The sequence below is a fragment of the Haliaeetus albicilla genome, chromosome 7, assembly GCF_947461875.1.
Source record: "Haliaeetus albicilla chromosome 7, bHalAlb1.1, whole genome shotgun sequence".
NCBI classification, from domain to species: Eukaryota; Metazoa; Chordata; class Aves; order Accipitriformes; family Accipitridae; genus Haliaeetus; species Haliaeetus albicilla.
The window spans coordinates 43,653,189-43,670,090 of NC_091489.1; the positions used below are offsets into that span (position 1 = coordinate 43,653,189).

Here is a 16,902-nt window from a genome sequence, read left to right on the forward strand (position 1 = left end):
GTTCAGTGAATTTCATTTTATGACTGTGTTTTAATTTTTTTTATTACCTTTTGACTTGGAAGTCATGACTCATTCTTATACACACTTGTGATTTATGTAGAATGCTTCCAACTGTTGGAAACGTTTATTTTCCTAGCTGTTGATTTGTGTGTCATGGAGAAAATGTTTATGTTGCTGGCCTTCTCAAGTTAAAAAAAAAAATCTGAATCACTTTACTAAGATGTAATGTGTAGATGATAGCACTGCAATATTTTTCTTTCTTTTCTATTTATTCACAAAGGGTTAGTAACTTAGGTTTGGAGCATAGGGTTTATATTAAGCAAAGCTAATTTTATTTTTGTGTGTGTGTGTATTAAATCATCTGCTGTACAGCTTTACTGCAATACTGTTATTTATAGGGTTTCAAAACAAATTATTACAGTACTTTAGCAGAAGCACCAAGTAGCTTGATCATAGATATGATCAAATACCTTGTGGTGTCAAGGAGATACAGGTTCCCTTTTCCCATATGCTGCCACACTGCAGTGCTAGTTGAGCAGTATGCTGGGATTTATTAAAATTTATTTTCAAAGTTAGTAGCTGAATCTGGAGGTTTCTAGGCCTTTGCTGATCTTACCCATGCATACAGGACCCTCTAATGATTTAAAGATGTTTCTAATACAATGTGTGTTTCTCTCAGTCTCAGCACAATAATGTTCTAGTGCAAAAGGCCTGGTTAAATGGAGTGGTGCCTGTTGTGATGGACGCTGAAAGTTCTGTCCAAGAAAAGGCCTTGGATTGCCTTGATCAGCTTTTGTTGCAACATATAAAAAATTATAATAAATTCAGGAGTGAAGATGAAAAGCAGGCTCTAGCATGGGATCTCCTTACCCTCTTGACATCAGAAAGCCAGGAGCTGAAGTAAGTGCATTTTTCCCTTCATTGTGGGCTCTGATGGCTTTTCTGTAATAGCCCTTTGTCCAATGCATTGGATGTTTTCATTGCCCTTACTATGTTAGCATTCAGGGACAAAATCCAGGAATTTTTTTTACCTTTAATCCCATTAGAATACACAACTTTTCCTTTACAGAAGGAAACTGCCTATTGACTGGAGGACTAAGATAAGAGTATGAGTTTATACCCTCAGTGCTCTCATTCACTGTGTGGCCACAGACCGTTAGGTATCACAGTTTACATATTGTTTAAATGCACATGCTGTCTATTGTGCAAGGACAAGCAACTAAATTTATTGGGTGAGGTTTTTTTAAGCTATTTGAATTCCCTGCTTGAAACAGTCAGTATAAGTGCATGTTACTGCTAGAGATAGAAACCATCATGTTGTGAGGTGCTTGTTTTGCTCTGACAGTTCTTGGGACAGAGGAGATGTCAAGCATGGACAAGCTGGCAGTTGGTGAGAAGAGTGCAGTTTTGCTTTGTGTCTTTGTATTTTTGCTTGCTGCTCTTGTTACCTGTGCTCTCTCCCTGAACTCAAGTGTTCATATACAGGAGTGTTGCATGCTGTTCTTGACGTGTTGATAGCAGCATGAATATTTAAGTCAAAAGGAGGTGTTCTGATGACAGAAGTAAGAGAGGATATATAAAGAAGGGAGAACATTGCCTTTTATTAATTCTGATGTATAATATGTTACTTGTCTTATGACAAATAGAGTTATTCTGCCTTTTGCAGAATGCTGTGGGAAGAAGCAGAAGAAATGGGATGACACAGTATGACAAGGACACAACATTGATTAAAGACAGCTGTATGTTTATTACTCAACAGGGCATAATAGCTCAGAAATAGAAAATGAGACACTGGTTGTGCTGCCTTGCCAATTTGTGAAACTGTCAATGTTCTAATTTGGGCTATTTTATAACATAGTTTGCAGATTCATGGTACCTTCTTCTTAATGACCTTAGAGTACCTTGCAGCTTGATAAATCTCAGAACTCTTTCAATGTGAAGTAGGTAACTAGGGTTGAATAGAAAAATGAGCAAGTTATGGTGCCTTAACATTACTGTATCCTGTCCCATTATGGGTATTAAATAACAACTACTAGAAAGTCTTTGTTACAGATTGCTGAAATTATATTTTCTTGCTCTGTCATGGTACCAGTTGGACCTTCTATTTTACTGACACAGAGCACTACATCCATGCTTGTATGCCAGGTCTGTAGAGCGTCAGGATTGTGAACAGAAAGACTGAAAATATTGCTAGTAAAATACGTAGTAGGAATCGCTATGTATTCTGAGTAGCAGCAATGACAAGCGATAGCAGCTTTGTTACATTGCCCACTGTATCCTGGACAGGGATGTTGTTGTTTACTGCCAGTGTCCAAGTGTTTTGTTTACTCGTCCTTTAACTTACTTTTCTTTTCTTTCTTTCTTGTAGCCATTACTTGAACAAAGCTTTTCAAATGTGGTCCAGACAGAATAAGTTCACCTCTACTTTCATTAATAATGTCATGTCTCATGTGGAAACGGAGCATGCTGTACCAGCTTGGATGTTGCTTGCCAAGGTGGCGGGTTCTTCACCCAAGCTGGATTATTCCAAGATCATTGAATCCTGGGACAATGTCAGCAGGTATGTGTGTGCTTTGAATTCCGTGCTCCATTCTGGAGGAAAGAGATGGGGATGAAGAGGAGGAACAAAGCAAGTGAGCACTTTCTGTCCTTCCACAGGCAGATTGCTGTTTAGCTTCTTGGATCACAGTTCTTTATTCAGGAAATTGGTTCTGCAGCTAGGAGGCAAGCAATGGCCTGCAGATTTGTGCAGTAACCAACTCTTAAGCTTTTTGAGCTTTCATTTGGTTTGACAGGTCTGCCTTAATAATGCATATCCCAGATGAAAGGATTTTTCTACTGTGATTTGGTGTTGTTCCTTAGCTCAGTGTTAGTTTGTCTGCTCTACTATTTTTCAGGCAGCAGAACATGAGCACTGATACTACAGGGCATATACTGTGTGTCATGGGTCATGTTGCAAAGCACCTTCCTAACAGCACCTGTGAGAGGCTGATTGGTGAGTGGCCCTGAGAAACTGCAGGGGGGAAGGCAGGGTTCATGCCTCCCATCTTAACAGTTATTTCTTCTCCATAAGCAGTTGATAAGCTTAGAAAATGCTCATTTTATGTGTGTGATCTCGTTTTCAGATAATATCAAGTGCTGGCTGAGGGAGTCTCACTGTCCCTTGGAGGTGATTAGCCCAGCTGTAGAAACTCTGCAGAAGCTCTGCCATGCGTCTGCACATGTGCCAGAGGAGGCACAGGTGTGACTTAAAATATGTCTTAAAATAGCTTGTCTCACACTCAGAAGGGCTGTCTCTTGAAGGCAGCTTCTGTCTCCAGTCTGTAGGTTGATTAGCTCTCTAAACAAAGAGGATCTGACTCCAGCAACTTGAGTCTTTTCTGCCCAGCTCTCTTACTTGCTTTACTGCAGTTGTGCTGGAGAGTATCCTGTAGCTAAGGACAGGCTTGTGTAAGAAATCTTTCTTCAGAAGGATTTCCCTGCCCCCTTTCCCCCCCTTCCCAAAATACCTTGCATTTGCCTTCTGTCAAAGTTTACAGAATTCCTAAAGGAGACCTGTTGCTGTGCCTTTATGATAGCAGCTATTTCTCAGGCTTGGTCCAGTTTGAAGCTATAGGTTTATACTATAAGCTCTGATTATTCTATATCAGAGCTGCTGAAGGTACACATATTTCTAGACTTCTTTCATGGGATCAAACACGGAGTTAATAAAACATCATTTGCACATTTCTCTTTTCTGCCCCCACATGTTCTATGCCATAGCTTTGTTCCATTCCTGTAGTGAGAAGGTGGGCTATCTTTTGCTGGTAAAATAGAGATCTAAGCCTGAGCACTGTCGCAAAGGAGCGAAAACTGATGCAGGTCTCTCTTGCTAGTGATTTTTTCTTTGTGTATGTGTTACATTTCTCTTTCAATATTGATGACAGCTATTTTATAATAGGCATCCCAATAAAGTTTAGTAAAGAGTATGCAAAACTGCACAGTCTGTGCTTCAGAAGCCAGGGTGGATTAATGGCTTTTGTTTTTTCAAACGGGCAGTCAGAAAATCCTCCTTTGTAGGCATAGTCATCACAGTATGTTGGCTTACAACCAAATGCGGGTGTTCCTGTACATTGGTCACTTTAGCAGTTCTAACAGCTTAGCTGCCATACATATATGTATTTGGTTTCTTATGTTACCAGTTTTAGATGATAGAAAAAGAGAAATGATGCTTTATTTTCATCACAATCTGGTAGACAATTAGCTTTTTTGTTTCCCCTCCAACCCTTGGAATTTGCATCGTGTTTTCATTTGAATGGAACTGCATTTTCCAAACAACATTTAAAAATCCACAGACAACCTCAAGTGTATTGGATATACATGAAACAGTCGTCTAAATCCTTTTTGTTTAAAACTGTGTGATATCTATAATGAAGTAAACTTGGGCCTGTAGATCATTAAAAGCCACATTCTCCAAGGTGTTTTGACACTTGTACACATCCTTTGATGTGCAGGAAGAATTTTAAAGCTCTAAGGCACTGTCTGATTTATTTCAGTAGGACTTAAGATTATTAAAAGCGTATAAGGACTTTCAGATTAGGGATTCATGTGTGGACAGATATTACAGCTACATTTTGTTTAATTAATAAAGTGCCAAATTATTTTTTTTCAATTACGGAACAGGAGCTGCTCAACCAGGTGTATGGAGATTTAGTATCCACCTGTGAAAGCTATATTTCGAATATAGTCCTCAAAGAGGATGGAGCAGAGCAGCTGCAAGAAGATCTCTTGGTAAGTTTGGTTCCCCTTCACAGATTGGTCCAAGTATGTAGGGGTACTTGAAATTGGTGTTCCTTAAAGTTCACGCCAATAACTGTGTTACGTAGGAAAATACTATGTGCACACCTTGTGTGTGAGCTCATCGTGAAATCTGGTATTTATGGGCCTGGGAGCATACAACAGTTTTATACATCAGCAATTGCTTTAAGGATATGATACCCCATGTATTTTTAATAAAATGACACATCTTTTCCTTTGCTCTTCCACTCATACTTCTTAGATGAGCTGTTTGGGAAATAAGTCTGTAAAACGTGTGGAATGCTTTGAGGAGTATTTCAATATTATTAGTAGATGTGAGGGGGTTATAGCATATTAAACACACCCACACACCATTTCTGTTTCAAAGCTTCACCTTCTGTTCTCTAGCCACTCTCTTGAAAGGACTAAGGGAATTTTAAGTTGTTTTTGGAGAAGTACCATACCGACTCCTGCTGATTTAATTTGCAGCTCAGCCATTGCCTTTTGACTGCAGTGTTGCTTTTTCTCTGTAGGTGAGACACCTCTTCATCTTGGGTGAGGCTGCACAGCTGTGTCCAGCCAAAGTGGAGAAACGCATCTTTCTTTTGATTCAGTCCATTCTGGCTGCTTCTGTCAACGAGGACCAATGTGAGGGTCTCTCCATACTGCCTTTAATTTTGCATTTACAGACAACACTGTTTACCAGAAAAGTATGTTTTCATTCCCGACCTGTTCTTTCTTAGTGTCTAGTTCTCCAGATGGTGAAGCAATTCCAGCTTCTCAGCCACTGTCCCAATTCAGAGGATCAGCCATGCCTCCAGTGGTCAGAGCTCATGCATTCATTACTCTAGGTAAGTACCATCCTGCAGTAGAAGCGTGACCTCGTGTATCCAGTTCTCAGCCTTTCTGATTAAAGTTCGGCTCAAAAGCTGTGTCAGTTGTAACAGATAGCCACAGTGCTCAACGCTTGCATTGCCTCAGTTCACAGCTTTTAGCAGTGCAAATATCCATGGTAACAAGTTGCATAAACCATAAAAATTCTGCCATCTATGTGACTGCTTCTCAAGGTGGTTAATGCATTAATAGTGATCAATAATTAGCAACATCCTTCAGAATTGTACTGTCCTTTTACTCGGAGTTGGTTGCTGTCTGGCTGAAGGATCATCTTACATGTAGTAAGGTGGTCAACAGAGGGTGAAGAAAACTTGATGCTTTTGATGCAGTTTGGAGCAGAATGCCTGCACATAGTGACTTGTTCTCAGCATGAATGAAGAGGTGCTTTGAGAGAAGCCTGGTCAATCTGCATCTCCACTGTTTTGGAGAGTACTAAGTGAAAGTTCTGGTTTTGAAGTACCGCTGTGGTTAGGAACAAGTCTCTTCTCTTGAAGATAGATAGTATTATTTTTTCCTTAACTGCTTTGGGAAGCTTAATACTTTTGTACAGAGCTTAGAAACAGTTAGGGAGAAGTAATGTTAGAATGCAGGCTATTTTATATTAAGTTGGTTTAGTGATGCTCTTAGAGGTGGGTGTCTCCCTGCTATGCCTATGACAGCTGGGGCTGTTCTTTTTAGCTGCTTTGAATAATACCCTGTACACAGAAATAGTTCTCTCTGAAGGAGGGAGTTTGGCATAGAGACCCACACTATAGGTCTAAGAGGAGTTTGGAAGAACTCCTTGAAGTATCATTTCTTTGAGAGATCGTGCAGATTGCTCATCAAGTTTCAGCATGTGTTTCTTGTTTATTCCCTTGTTTACTTCCTGATTCCTTTCTTGGCTCATATTGGACTCAAAGGAGGCAGTGAGCTGGGCTGTGGTGGTTAGGAGCAAGAATATATTCACAGCACTGACAGTCTCATCTCTGTTTCACAGGTAAATTGTGTTTACAGCATGAGGATCTGGCAAAGAAATGCATTGCAGCTCTAGCTCGAGAACTAGAGGTGTCACATGATGTGGCTGTTCGCAATAACGTTGTCATCGTTATGTGTGATTTATGTATCCGCTATACATCCATGGTGGACAGATACATTCCCAACATTTCATTGTGTCTGAAGGATCCAAATCCCTTCATCCGTAAGCAGACGCTGATCCTGCTTACCAACCTTCTGCAGGTAAATAGGGGTTCTAAGCATGTATCTGAGAACCTGATTCAAGTACCTCTGTTGTGCTGAATACTGGCAACCTGAGCAGTGGGTGTACTGCTTGTACCTTGATTAATCTACAGTTAATCAAAAAGACTTTAAACTATGTGTTTTGTTACTGCTGGTTTGATTTTTTTTTTTGCTAGCTAGGCAGAAATCATATAGAGGACACTTAATACAGTTGGATAATGAGATTATTTTTAGTCAATGGTTACCTCTTTTCTTGTCTTCTCTTTGTTTCTTTGAATTCCTTTCAATTTCACTCCTATATGAATGAATATAACAAGCATCACAGCACCTTTTTCTCCTACTGTCTCTGCTTATTGTTCTAAAGATGTAAATGTTGAGAGGCTCAAGGTGTTTACTCTCCCAATGTTCATATGAAGCCAACCAAGACAGATTTGGAGCGCATTTGGCTCCGAGAACAGTGTTGAAGAGCATGTGTGCCTTGGGATGGGAGAACAGATTTTTCATGTTTCTACTTTTTTATTGATACCTGTGGTAAACCTAGATGCTTGCCGCTGTGGCATTTATGCTCTTTAAAGCATCCTCCAAAACATTGTCTCCTTGGGGTTTATTTTGTGTGCCTCCAGCTGAAGTTGTACGGCTTGCTCATTTGCCTGATATACATTCTGCTAGGCTCCATGAGATACTGTCCTGACTACAGTCTGAAGGTTCATACTAGGTTTTTCCTGATTGAGGTTGAGAATTTATTGTCTGCCGATTTCTTACAGGAGGAATTTGTGAAATGGAAAGACTGTCTTTTCTTCCATTTTGTCAGCGTCTTGGTGGATCCAAATCCAGATATTGCCAGGTAAAATACTCATCTGTAAAATAATGAAGGAGTTGAAGATCAGAGATGTACTCAAAACCAGTCCCAGTCTTGCACGTGCAGCGTGCAAAGAAAAATTTCAGTGAGAGAGCAGATGGTTCTCCCATTAACCTCTTCACTCACACAGTTGTTCATGCTTTAGGGTCTGCAATGGTAGCAAAGGAGTGGTGAACCCCTTTCCAAGTCGTTTGAAGGTCCCAAGGTAGCAAGCTGTGTGTTCTTGGCTGTCTTCGAAACATGCAGCTCTGCTCTATTTTTGACTCTATTATCCAGAAAAAAAGGAATTTTGAAACAAGCCTTTATGAAATCTTCCTCATGATTTTCAGATAGGCTCTGTCTTGAGTACTGGTTTTGTTTTAGGAATAGGATTAAATAGTCTCTTTTTTCTTACATGGTATGCCTTGTCTTTGTAAACCTTCTACCACATTTTGTAATACTTTGACATGTACGCGGAATTATGCATGCTGGCTTTAAGTGCATGTTTATGAAGTTTTTGTAGGTTTCAAAGGCTCAAGCTGCTCTGTTACGTGAGAAATGAGAGTGTGGCACATTTCTCTAAGGATGGTAGATTGTGCGGGGTGCTGGATGTAGAGGAGGCTTGGACACCTTGCTACTTGTTTCTACCTGGAACAATCAGTCTGAAGATTGGTGTTTGCAGGGTCATCAACCTATCATTGCCTACTAGTGCATATTTACACATTCTTTTCTCTTCAGTGAGTTTTTGCTATGTAAAAATGTCTTTCCAGTAGATGGTGACATTGCAACATCATGTTCCTAGAGCTTTAGCTAAGGAACACGGTGCTATTTCTTTGGGAGCGTTTTTCTTTGCATCTGCATTCAGTGACTGCATCCAGACAAAAACGCATTCTTCGAGTCTGGGATTGACTTGCACCTCTTACAGGACTTCTGGTGATTAACTTTTTGCAAAGTACTCTAAGTCTCTCAGACACAATGGAACTTAAGTTATTTAAATAATGAAAGTGTTGTGCCTGGATTCAAGTTAAAATTTCTGTCTCTGTTTATTTTAATGGCAAAAAAATGTAGTAGTATTGTGGATGCTGAAAACGCCTGTCTCTCTCTGGATGAAAAAAGGCTTAAAGTCAATGAGCTGATATCCTTGCTCAAGTCCAAATGGAGCTGGGCAAGAATTAAATGTGGTATGGAGGGAGACTTGGCAGAGGAAAACCATCTTCCTGCTTTACGGCTTGTGAACCCTACACTGTGTTTCAGGAGTGGCTTCTAGAAGCTACCTGCTGATAAGTTCTTTCTTTTCCTCCTTTCCAGGTTTGGAGAGTTCTGCCTGGTGCATCTCTTACTGAAAAGGAATCCAGTAATGTTCTCCCAACACTTCATTGAGTGCATCTTCCATTTCAATAGCTATGAGAAACATGAGAAGTACAACAGGTTCCCCCAGAGCGTGCGGTCAGTTGAGCACATTTGTATCTCCTTGTTGCTAAATGATGGGCTGTCTGGCCATACAGCAAAGTGCTCATGGCGCTTATAATTATGTATGCAGTACGGGGGAAACAGCTAGGGGAAACAGCGTTAAATTAAGAGTGTCCTGCCTTCCCCGTGACGCTTTTGGGAGGACTTGTACATGTAATTTGTGGGAGTGTGTGGTTATCCTAACAGGTTTATGGGTCTTGAAAGTGACATTCACATATTCCTTGCTGATTTAAAGTCTTGTTATTTCTGTGAGTTCGCATAATGTGACTTGGCCCTTGTAAAATGTCTTTCTCTGCCACAGAGCGAAGAATCTCTTCTCTCTGAAGGGAAAAGGTAACAAAGAAAAAAGAATGCGTATCTACAAGTTCCTGCTAGACCACTTTACAGATGAGCAGAGGTTCAGCATCACAACAAAGATCAGCCAGAGCATCCTAGGTCAGGATCTGTCTTTAAAAATCTGGCAAACAAAGAGCTGGTGTCTATATAAAACCATTAGGCTCCCACTCCAGCTGTGTTATCTTCCTGTCTTTACTGGCACTGCTGTTTCCAGTAAAATGCTTCTTATTTCTTCCCTGTGTGTTCCAGCATGCTTTGTGGATAACGTCCTTCCTTTGGACCTTGAGGCCAGTGAGCTGCTCTCGGATACGTTTGCAGTCCTTAGCTGCAAAGAAATCAAGCTATCAACTATGAGATCAAAACCCGATGAAGACGTTCAGGCTGATGAAGATGAAATGGCAATGGCCAATGCTGTCATGGAGGCAGCACAAAAAAAGCTCATCTCGCAGGTGAATGGCACTTGACCTGGTGTGGGAAGAGGGCTGGCCCCCATGCTGGGAGGAATTTTACCTTTCTGAGACGGAGAAACTTGTGCAAAAATTATCCAAGTAATATAGTGATGCCAATGACATACTGTGTCCATAGGCTGTTATTCAGGTTCTGTCTGTAGGTCCACTCTGATCAGAGGGCACCTGTGGAAGTGCTGTGTGTTGTAAATTAGAACATTATGGCTGGATTTGTGAAGGATACTTGTACTAGAGGGGTTAGTTGGAGTGATCAGAAATGCATTTCCTCTGAAGTCAGTGAAGCTATGCTAGGCTAAATTTGTTCTACAGATTTCTTATTGGTGAAGCATTTGAGCATAACAATAGGTTTTGGTGCACCTTTTGGCAATTTGCCTTCAATGTGAGAACTGACTGACTTAGTGATGTATTTTGAAAGACTCCACTTAGGTTAAAAGCCTATGTACATGCGTGCAGTGTAAGAGCAGTCTTAATTGTGGTAATTCCATTGCTATGGAGCAGTAACTCCTCTCACTTAGACCATTCATCTAACCACAGAATGGCTTCTCCTTTATTGCATTGTGTAACTGTTCATGCCTTGTTCAAACAAAGGTTCAAAAGAAAAACTTTGTAGAAAACATCATCCCAGTGATCACATCACTGAAGTCTCTGATGGAGCAGAAGAGGATCCCAGCTCTTGGGGACCTTATGAAATACCTACGGGTAAGGGGAAGTGTTTTCTTGTTGGGTTTTTTTTTCCTTTCTTGAGTTAATGTGTTGGATGTGCAACCAGTAATGGAACGAACAGTCTTCTTAGAAGGAAATTTAGAAGGCATATGATGTTGTAACACTGCCACTGTGTTAAATAATGTAGGAGGTGGAGGGATTTTAGATAAGGATCTCACAGTGTGTTACGTGTGAGCCTCCTCACTGGAACGTGGGCAGAAAGCTTGAATGCTGGAAAGCTTTTTCATGTTCTGAAGTACAAATTGGAATCAAAACTCTTTAGTCTGTTAAAAACACCTCTGCTCTACCAACTGGTATTTCCTTTTGCACTTAAGCAGCTGTGATCTGAATGAAGACATGAATCAGTAGTCAGAAGAGATTTCTGAAAGAGTTTAAACATTCCTTATTGCTCCAGGAAATGATGCAAGATTACCGAAATGAAATCAAAGACTTCTTTGCTGTGGACAAGCAGCTGGCAGCCGAGCTGGAGTACGATATGAAGAAATATGAAGAGCAGCTGGCCAAGGAGAAGGAGGCAGACCAAGAGCAGGTCTCGGCAGCACAGGCAGAGGTTGTTGGTGCCATTAACTCTGTACACATACCGTCTCCTCTGCTAAAGTTTCTGTACACATAACACCCAGATTCTGTATGTCTGTTGATCTTGTTACAGCACTTTTAACAGAATGGTTATGTCATGTTCTCATACCTCTTCGCATTTGCTGACAGAAGCTTTGGTTTCAGTTATTTAATACGTCTAGAATGACAACAAACAACACACGTTAGGCAAAGAGGAGCAGCAAACAATTAATGTAAAAAGAATTCAATTTAAAGGGAAAACTAAGTCTAATTTGCCACTGGCTGTGCTTACGTGTTGTATTGCTCTCTATTCCCAGAGTGATAAAGATGATAAACAGGTCAAAAAGAAAAGGGTTCATTTTGTCTGACTTTAGGTGTATACAGAGTGGAAACTTTTATCTGTCCTAGTCATGCCGATCCTCTCTTAAAGTCAGTGTAAAGAAATAAGTATGTGCTTGGGTCAATTGTCCTGAACTATTTTAGATACCTACCTTAGGATGAGATGACTTCTACCCTGGAGGTACCGTTCTCTCTCTGCTGACTTTAAAAGAGCACCTATATATAGACCTCTAGACTAGGACATATGTATCCAATCAAAACTTCCTATTTGCGTCTTGTTAAAATTTTGGCCATTAAAATCTTTCTCTGTAGCGCCCTTTTACATCCATCACACAAAGGGCAGTTCTTAATCACGCAGCAGGTAGTTCTAAGCGTCTTGTATCTAGGGTTTTCTACACTTGTATCCATTGTTAGACATATGATCTTTTCTCCTGTTTTCTATAGCAACCTCCATCTTTGGAGAGAGCTGTACTTTCTGGTGGCTGGAGTAATAATGCTCAGTCTCCCGTAAGTAGGAGACAGTCCTTGCCACCTGGATCAAGTCCTTCCTCTGTGCCTTCTGAGTGTACTACATCTATTACTGATGTTCTGAAACAGCCGTTACTCAGTCACAGGTATGGGTTTCTGTTTGTGTTACCAGCTATGATATTCTGCCAGGCTATTGCTTTGCTTATCCACTCCTTACTTAGTGGTATGAAAGTCACCAGTGTTGCAGCATAATCTTCTCCATTACATCTTGCATTTAAATCATAAGGGATTGGGAGGGGACAGGTCGCTCTCCTTATTACACGCATCTCATCTGGGCTTGCAGAAGGAAATCACTTCACTGTTTCTGTCATGGTTTTTGCCCTGTAGGCCGGCATCCTTGAGCACACTTGCCATCCTGAACTCTGCCAGGAAAGCAATGGAAGCCAAAAGCAAGCAACGCAGCAGGAGTGTTGGAGGAAGTTTATCAGCTGTATCACTTCCATCAAGCACAGCTGGCAGCAAGCGAGGTAGGAAGCTGAGCTGGCATTGGACTAGAGCTAGTTGACACAACCTGATTGTTAGACTCGAGGTCTCTGAGTGAATACATTTCTATTCTTAATTATTTCCTTGTTATTTCTAGTATTCTTTCAAAGCCTGAATCAACAGTCTACCAGAGAAAATGTTTCTGTGGTGGGCCGCGCAATCAGCACACCAGAGCGTAAGTATAACCCAAAGGAACCCTTTCCAAATTGGGCTGAGCTCTCATTCTCTGAGACAGGTAGCAATGCATGGCTCCCCTAAAGAGCAGAAAAAATTAGTCATTGATAGCGGTAGATATTTATTTATCTAAATGGTTGTAGTAAATATGAACCGTTCTGAAATAGAAGGTCTCAGATGAATGATGTACACAGGAAAAGTCAGTCCAATATGGTCTCCATTTACATGTCACAGGGTATTATAGCATTGAGTCAGTGCAGGAGAGCATTTATTTTGGGCTGCTGAAGTAACAGAACTACTGCCCTTTCTTCCTTTATCAACTCTGGGATGCCGAGGAGGCATGTTGTCATGGTTCCTTAATAGTATACATTGCCCAAAGTGTGCAACGTTCTGTTGCATTGAGACACTTCCTCTCCTGAACTCTGGAAGCATAGCTTAGCATTTTTAGACTGAAATACAGAACCTTGCTGTGGAGGGAAATACTCACGGTCTGGTCCTTTTCAGCTCTAAGATAGGGGGTTCCTGTTGTCCAAACAAAGGATCTCAGGTGAGTTATGACCTGCTTCTAGAGCAAGCAGTGAGCTGTGACAGTTGCAAGAGAACACAGAGATCTGCTCAAGTGGGATTAATAACATTGCACAGTCACTTCTGAGTGTGTGTGTCTGTTCTATCCTAAGAAAGAACTGAACTGAGCACTGGAGAAGGAATGATTTGGTTTTTTTACTCTGCTGTGGAAATTAAAAATACAGAGGAATCTCTAATACACAAATTGTGAGAGTCTGCTGCGCTTATGTCCATTGCAGCTGAATTGCCATGTCACAAAACCTGACCTTCAAAAGTTAGGTTTTATTGGAATGCTTTCTGACAGCCCCGCAGCATTTTGCAGTGTCGCCTTCTGCAAGCGCAAGAGGCGGTTATAGTAAAACACCAACGGAGCTGAGCTCCAGCCGTAGATTCCCTTCCTTTATGTCAATTCACTGCTGAACTCCTTTAGGGCATCTCTGTTGTAGTGCGAATTTTCAGTGCGATGAACACCCTCATGCGCTCTGGAGAGAGCTCCAATTAAGTTGGGGAATATAGGTAAGTGTCTGACAGGTCAGCTCTCATTAGGCAGTTGTGAATTGTTGCGGGGAGGGGTCGATGTTCCCGAAGCATAGCTATCTGACTGCACTCTTTGCCTGTATCTGTGCAAATACCTGAGCTGCACGCACGCACACAGGAGAGCAAACGACATACAGCCAATAAGGCAGTCGGCTGTGCGGCAGTCTGCAAATACCTGACATCCGCGAGCAGGCAGGAGCAAACCAGCAGCAGTGATGTGCATCCACTGGAAAATCTGACCCTTCTCTTCCCTGTATGCTCCACTGTTTGGCTAGATTTGTCTGCCTCAGTGTTTCTCTTTGCTGTCTGAGCAACAAGCAATGATCTTTGTGCAAAGAAATTGGGGGCATGTTTTTAGAGAGCAGAAATCTTTAAGCGCCATATCTCTCTCTGGAAGCTTGCACGGCTGTTTCTCTTAAGCACCATATGGTGGAAAAGGAGGAAGAATGTTAATCTGCAGTGGTACTAGGGCTGAATTCCTAGTTTGCTTCAAGGCAGCACATGTCCTTCAGTGGGGACACAAACTGTACAGAGCAGTATCATCACTTCAGTTAGCGTGTGTTGAGCCATCTGCATGGTGGCGCTGGGTCTTGCAGGCTGGTTGACAATCAAAACATTTTTATTTCTCTGGTATATCATTCTAAAACTATTGAAGATGCAGTTCTTTGTAAACCATTTTGTACTTGAGAAGTTAAGAACAGCTGTCTCTTTACCTTATTTAACTGTTCTGGCTGTCACTCTCTCCCCTGCCATCTTTGGGTCTCCTCAACTCCTGCTCGTTACTTTGAGAATGGCTAAGTGGGTCTGGGCAAGTGGAGATTGCTTCACTGTGGTACATAAACACAGATTGTGAAGATACCACCTTTGATGGGATGGGAAACCCTACTCGATGACAATTCTCTACCATTTCCTTTTGTCCCTTCCTTCCTTTCATGTAAACTTCTCATTAACCAAGATAACATGTTAAGGCACACACTGCACAAAGTCAGGACGCTTGCAGGTCAGTCTTGAGAGAGGCAGAGGCCAACTAAGGCAGATAGATCAAGTTGGATTTCCACTATAAGCTTCAGTGATTCCCTTCCAGAACAGGGAAGCAGTTGAAGAGCAAACCCAGTCAGTCTGTAGAGAGAAGTCCTTTTAGCAGAGTTTCCAACTCTTGCTGTATAAAGCACTTTCTACCTTAATTCCTTGTGAAAGATTCTGGGAAACATGAGCATAAACTAGAGCATTGAGTAAAGTAAAATCTGAATACTGTGACATCTCTTCTGAGATAAATCACAGGAAAGCGACAGCTGACAACTATGGCCTATTCAGGCAAGCTAAATTCTACCTAGCTTCCTTGTCAAGTGATTCCTTTTGTCTGGCTGCAGGCAGTTCCTCACAGAAGGGCTCTTCAGGTCCTTTGTCAGTCTTCAGGGGCTCCGTATTCTGCCTTGACTAGGCAAAGCAACTCGTCTGAATCTAAAGTGTTGTGAAAGATGGCAAAGCTTTAATGGAAGGTGTGGCTCTCCCACCTAGGTAGCATAAGGAGGTGCATGACTGAGGTCCCATATTTAAATTAATTTCCTCCACATACGAGGAAGGCTGTAAGTCTGGAGTATGAAGCTGATGTCCACAGATGGCCCAAAAAATTCAGCACATAGTTTTGAGGCTGGACGGCAGACACTGACATCTGCTGGGCTGGAAAAGAGACGTATGTGGGCTTGTAATTAACTGGATATACTTACTCTGCGACACTTAAGTGTTCTACTACAGCATGCCTTGCCCTCTGGCTGTGTCACAAGCTGACTGCTAATATGTGCTTTTTCTTTCAGAGCCCATTAATAACTTGACTTTTGGTGCTGAGGTCAGTTACATCAGTTTGACGCAGACACCCAGTTCAGCTCCAGGCAAGTTATCTTTGTGATTCTAACTTGAGGGAGGGAAGAAACCCCAAATGATCAAATCTGTGGCATTTTTTAAAATATGAAAATATATGCATTATTTGCAGGGAAGGGAAAGGGTGAGGACAAGCCAAGAGATATTATCTGTTTGACATCACTAGAGAAACTGTAAGTTCAATGCAGCTCTGAAACAGCAATCGCAGTGAGAAAGACTGGTAAAGTGCTTTAAAATAAATGGTCATTCTGCTTCCTTCTTCTAGCCCATCCCTGCCACAGGAATGGAAACTAGAATCCCCAGCAAGGAAAAAAAGCAGCCAGCGTGTCCCTCTGAGACGGTCCCAGCGGAGAACTCCACTGAAACCAGACAACTGATCCCTTCATTGAACTTTTGTACAGAACCATCATGTTGCTTGAAATTTGTCCTTTTTCTCTGTAATTATAAATCATCAAGGGCACATGTCCTGCCTTCCTTATCTATTGTTATTTGGTTTTTATATGAAACTGTCTAGAATATGGGCATACAAAGCCTGCATTAACACATGTATGTATTATAAGCTGCTGCTGTTGACAAAGCTCGCTGGAGTGCTAGAAAGCTGCAGTATAAGGAGAGGCTTGCTCTTCACTCACAGGATGTATAATTTGTCCATTTGGAAAAGTAAGGGCATAATGTTGCTACAAGCTTAGCAATAAATGCATTTATCACAGCTTGCAGGGAAGTGAATGGCTCAGCTTATTCACTCAGTCCCTCATTGTCCCTCTTGGTTATATACTAGAGTTGCTTTAATTTGAACAAAGGTAAAACAGCTTGTCACTGCCACACCCCTAAATCTGGTAATTGCACGCTACATCACCTCTTATTTGTTGTGCAAACTCCTGTGTGTATGAACAGCCTTAATGTTCTTTTATATGGAATATTTCCATTCTTGAACTATGTTATTTCCAACTATTAACATTTTATGAAAATAAATGGTTACAGAATTAATTCCACCCACAGCTTCTCCCCTTTTCTTGATCTGACAGAGAAATTATTTTTTTCTGTAGATTTCTACAGCCTCTAAGTCTCTTCTACTACATTGCTGGTATCTTAGGCACTCAGTTCAATTAATGTTGGACCCAGCAG

At 41.3% G+C, this 16,902-nt stretch overlaps 1 protein-coding gene across 2 annotated transcripts in view; it reads left to right on the forward strand.

The window, feature by feature from the left end:
* NCAPD3 (non-SMC condensin II complex subunit D3) overlaps positions 1-16,769 on the forward strand; it is a 28,762-nt gene extending 11,993 nt beyond the window's left edge. For both annotated transcript variants that reach the window (XM_069788130.1, XM_069788131.1), the window contains exons 16-35: positions 680-900; positions 2,369-2,560; positions 2,898-2,995; positions 3,126-3,241; positions 4,663-4,770; positions 5,310-5,424; positions 5,520-5,627; positions 6,647-6,885; positions 7,650-7,729; positions 9,032-9,169; positions 9,495-9,628; positions 9,779-9,978; positions 10,585-10,695; positions 11,114-11,269; positions 12,058-12,227; positions 12,469-12,608; positions 12,722-12,799; positions 15,714-15,788; positions 15,890-15,950; positions 16,043-16,769. In XM_069788130.1, the coding sequence (XP_069644231.1) occupies positions 680-900; positions 2,369-2,560; positions 2,898-2,995; positions 3,126-3,241; positions 4,663-4,770; positions 5,310-5,424; positions 5,520-5,627; positions 6,647-6,885; positions 7,650-7,729; positions 9,032-9,169; positions 9,495-9,628; positions 9,779-9,978; positions 10,585-10,695; positions 11,114-11,269; positions 12,058-12,227; positions 12,469-12,608; positions 12,722-12,799; positions 15,714-15,788; positions 15,890-15,950; positions 16,043-16,154 (2,652 nt within the window). In that variant the 3' untranslated portion in view covers positions 16,155-16,769. The remainder of the gene's footprint in view (positions 1-679; positions 901-2,368; positions 2,561-2,897; positions 2,996-3,125; positions 3,242-4,662; positions 4,771-5,309; positions 5,425-5,519; positions 5,628-6,646; positions 6,886-7,649; positions 7,730-9,031; positions 9,170-9,494; positions 9,629-9,778; positions 9,979-10,584; positions 10,696-11,113; positions 11,270-12,057; positions 12,228-12,468; positions 12,609-12,721; positions 12,800-15,713; positions 15,789-15,889; positions 15,951-16,042) is intronic.
* The last annotated feature ends 133 nt before the right edge of the window (positions 16,770-16,902 follow it).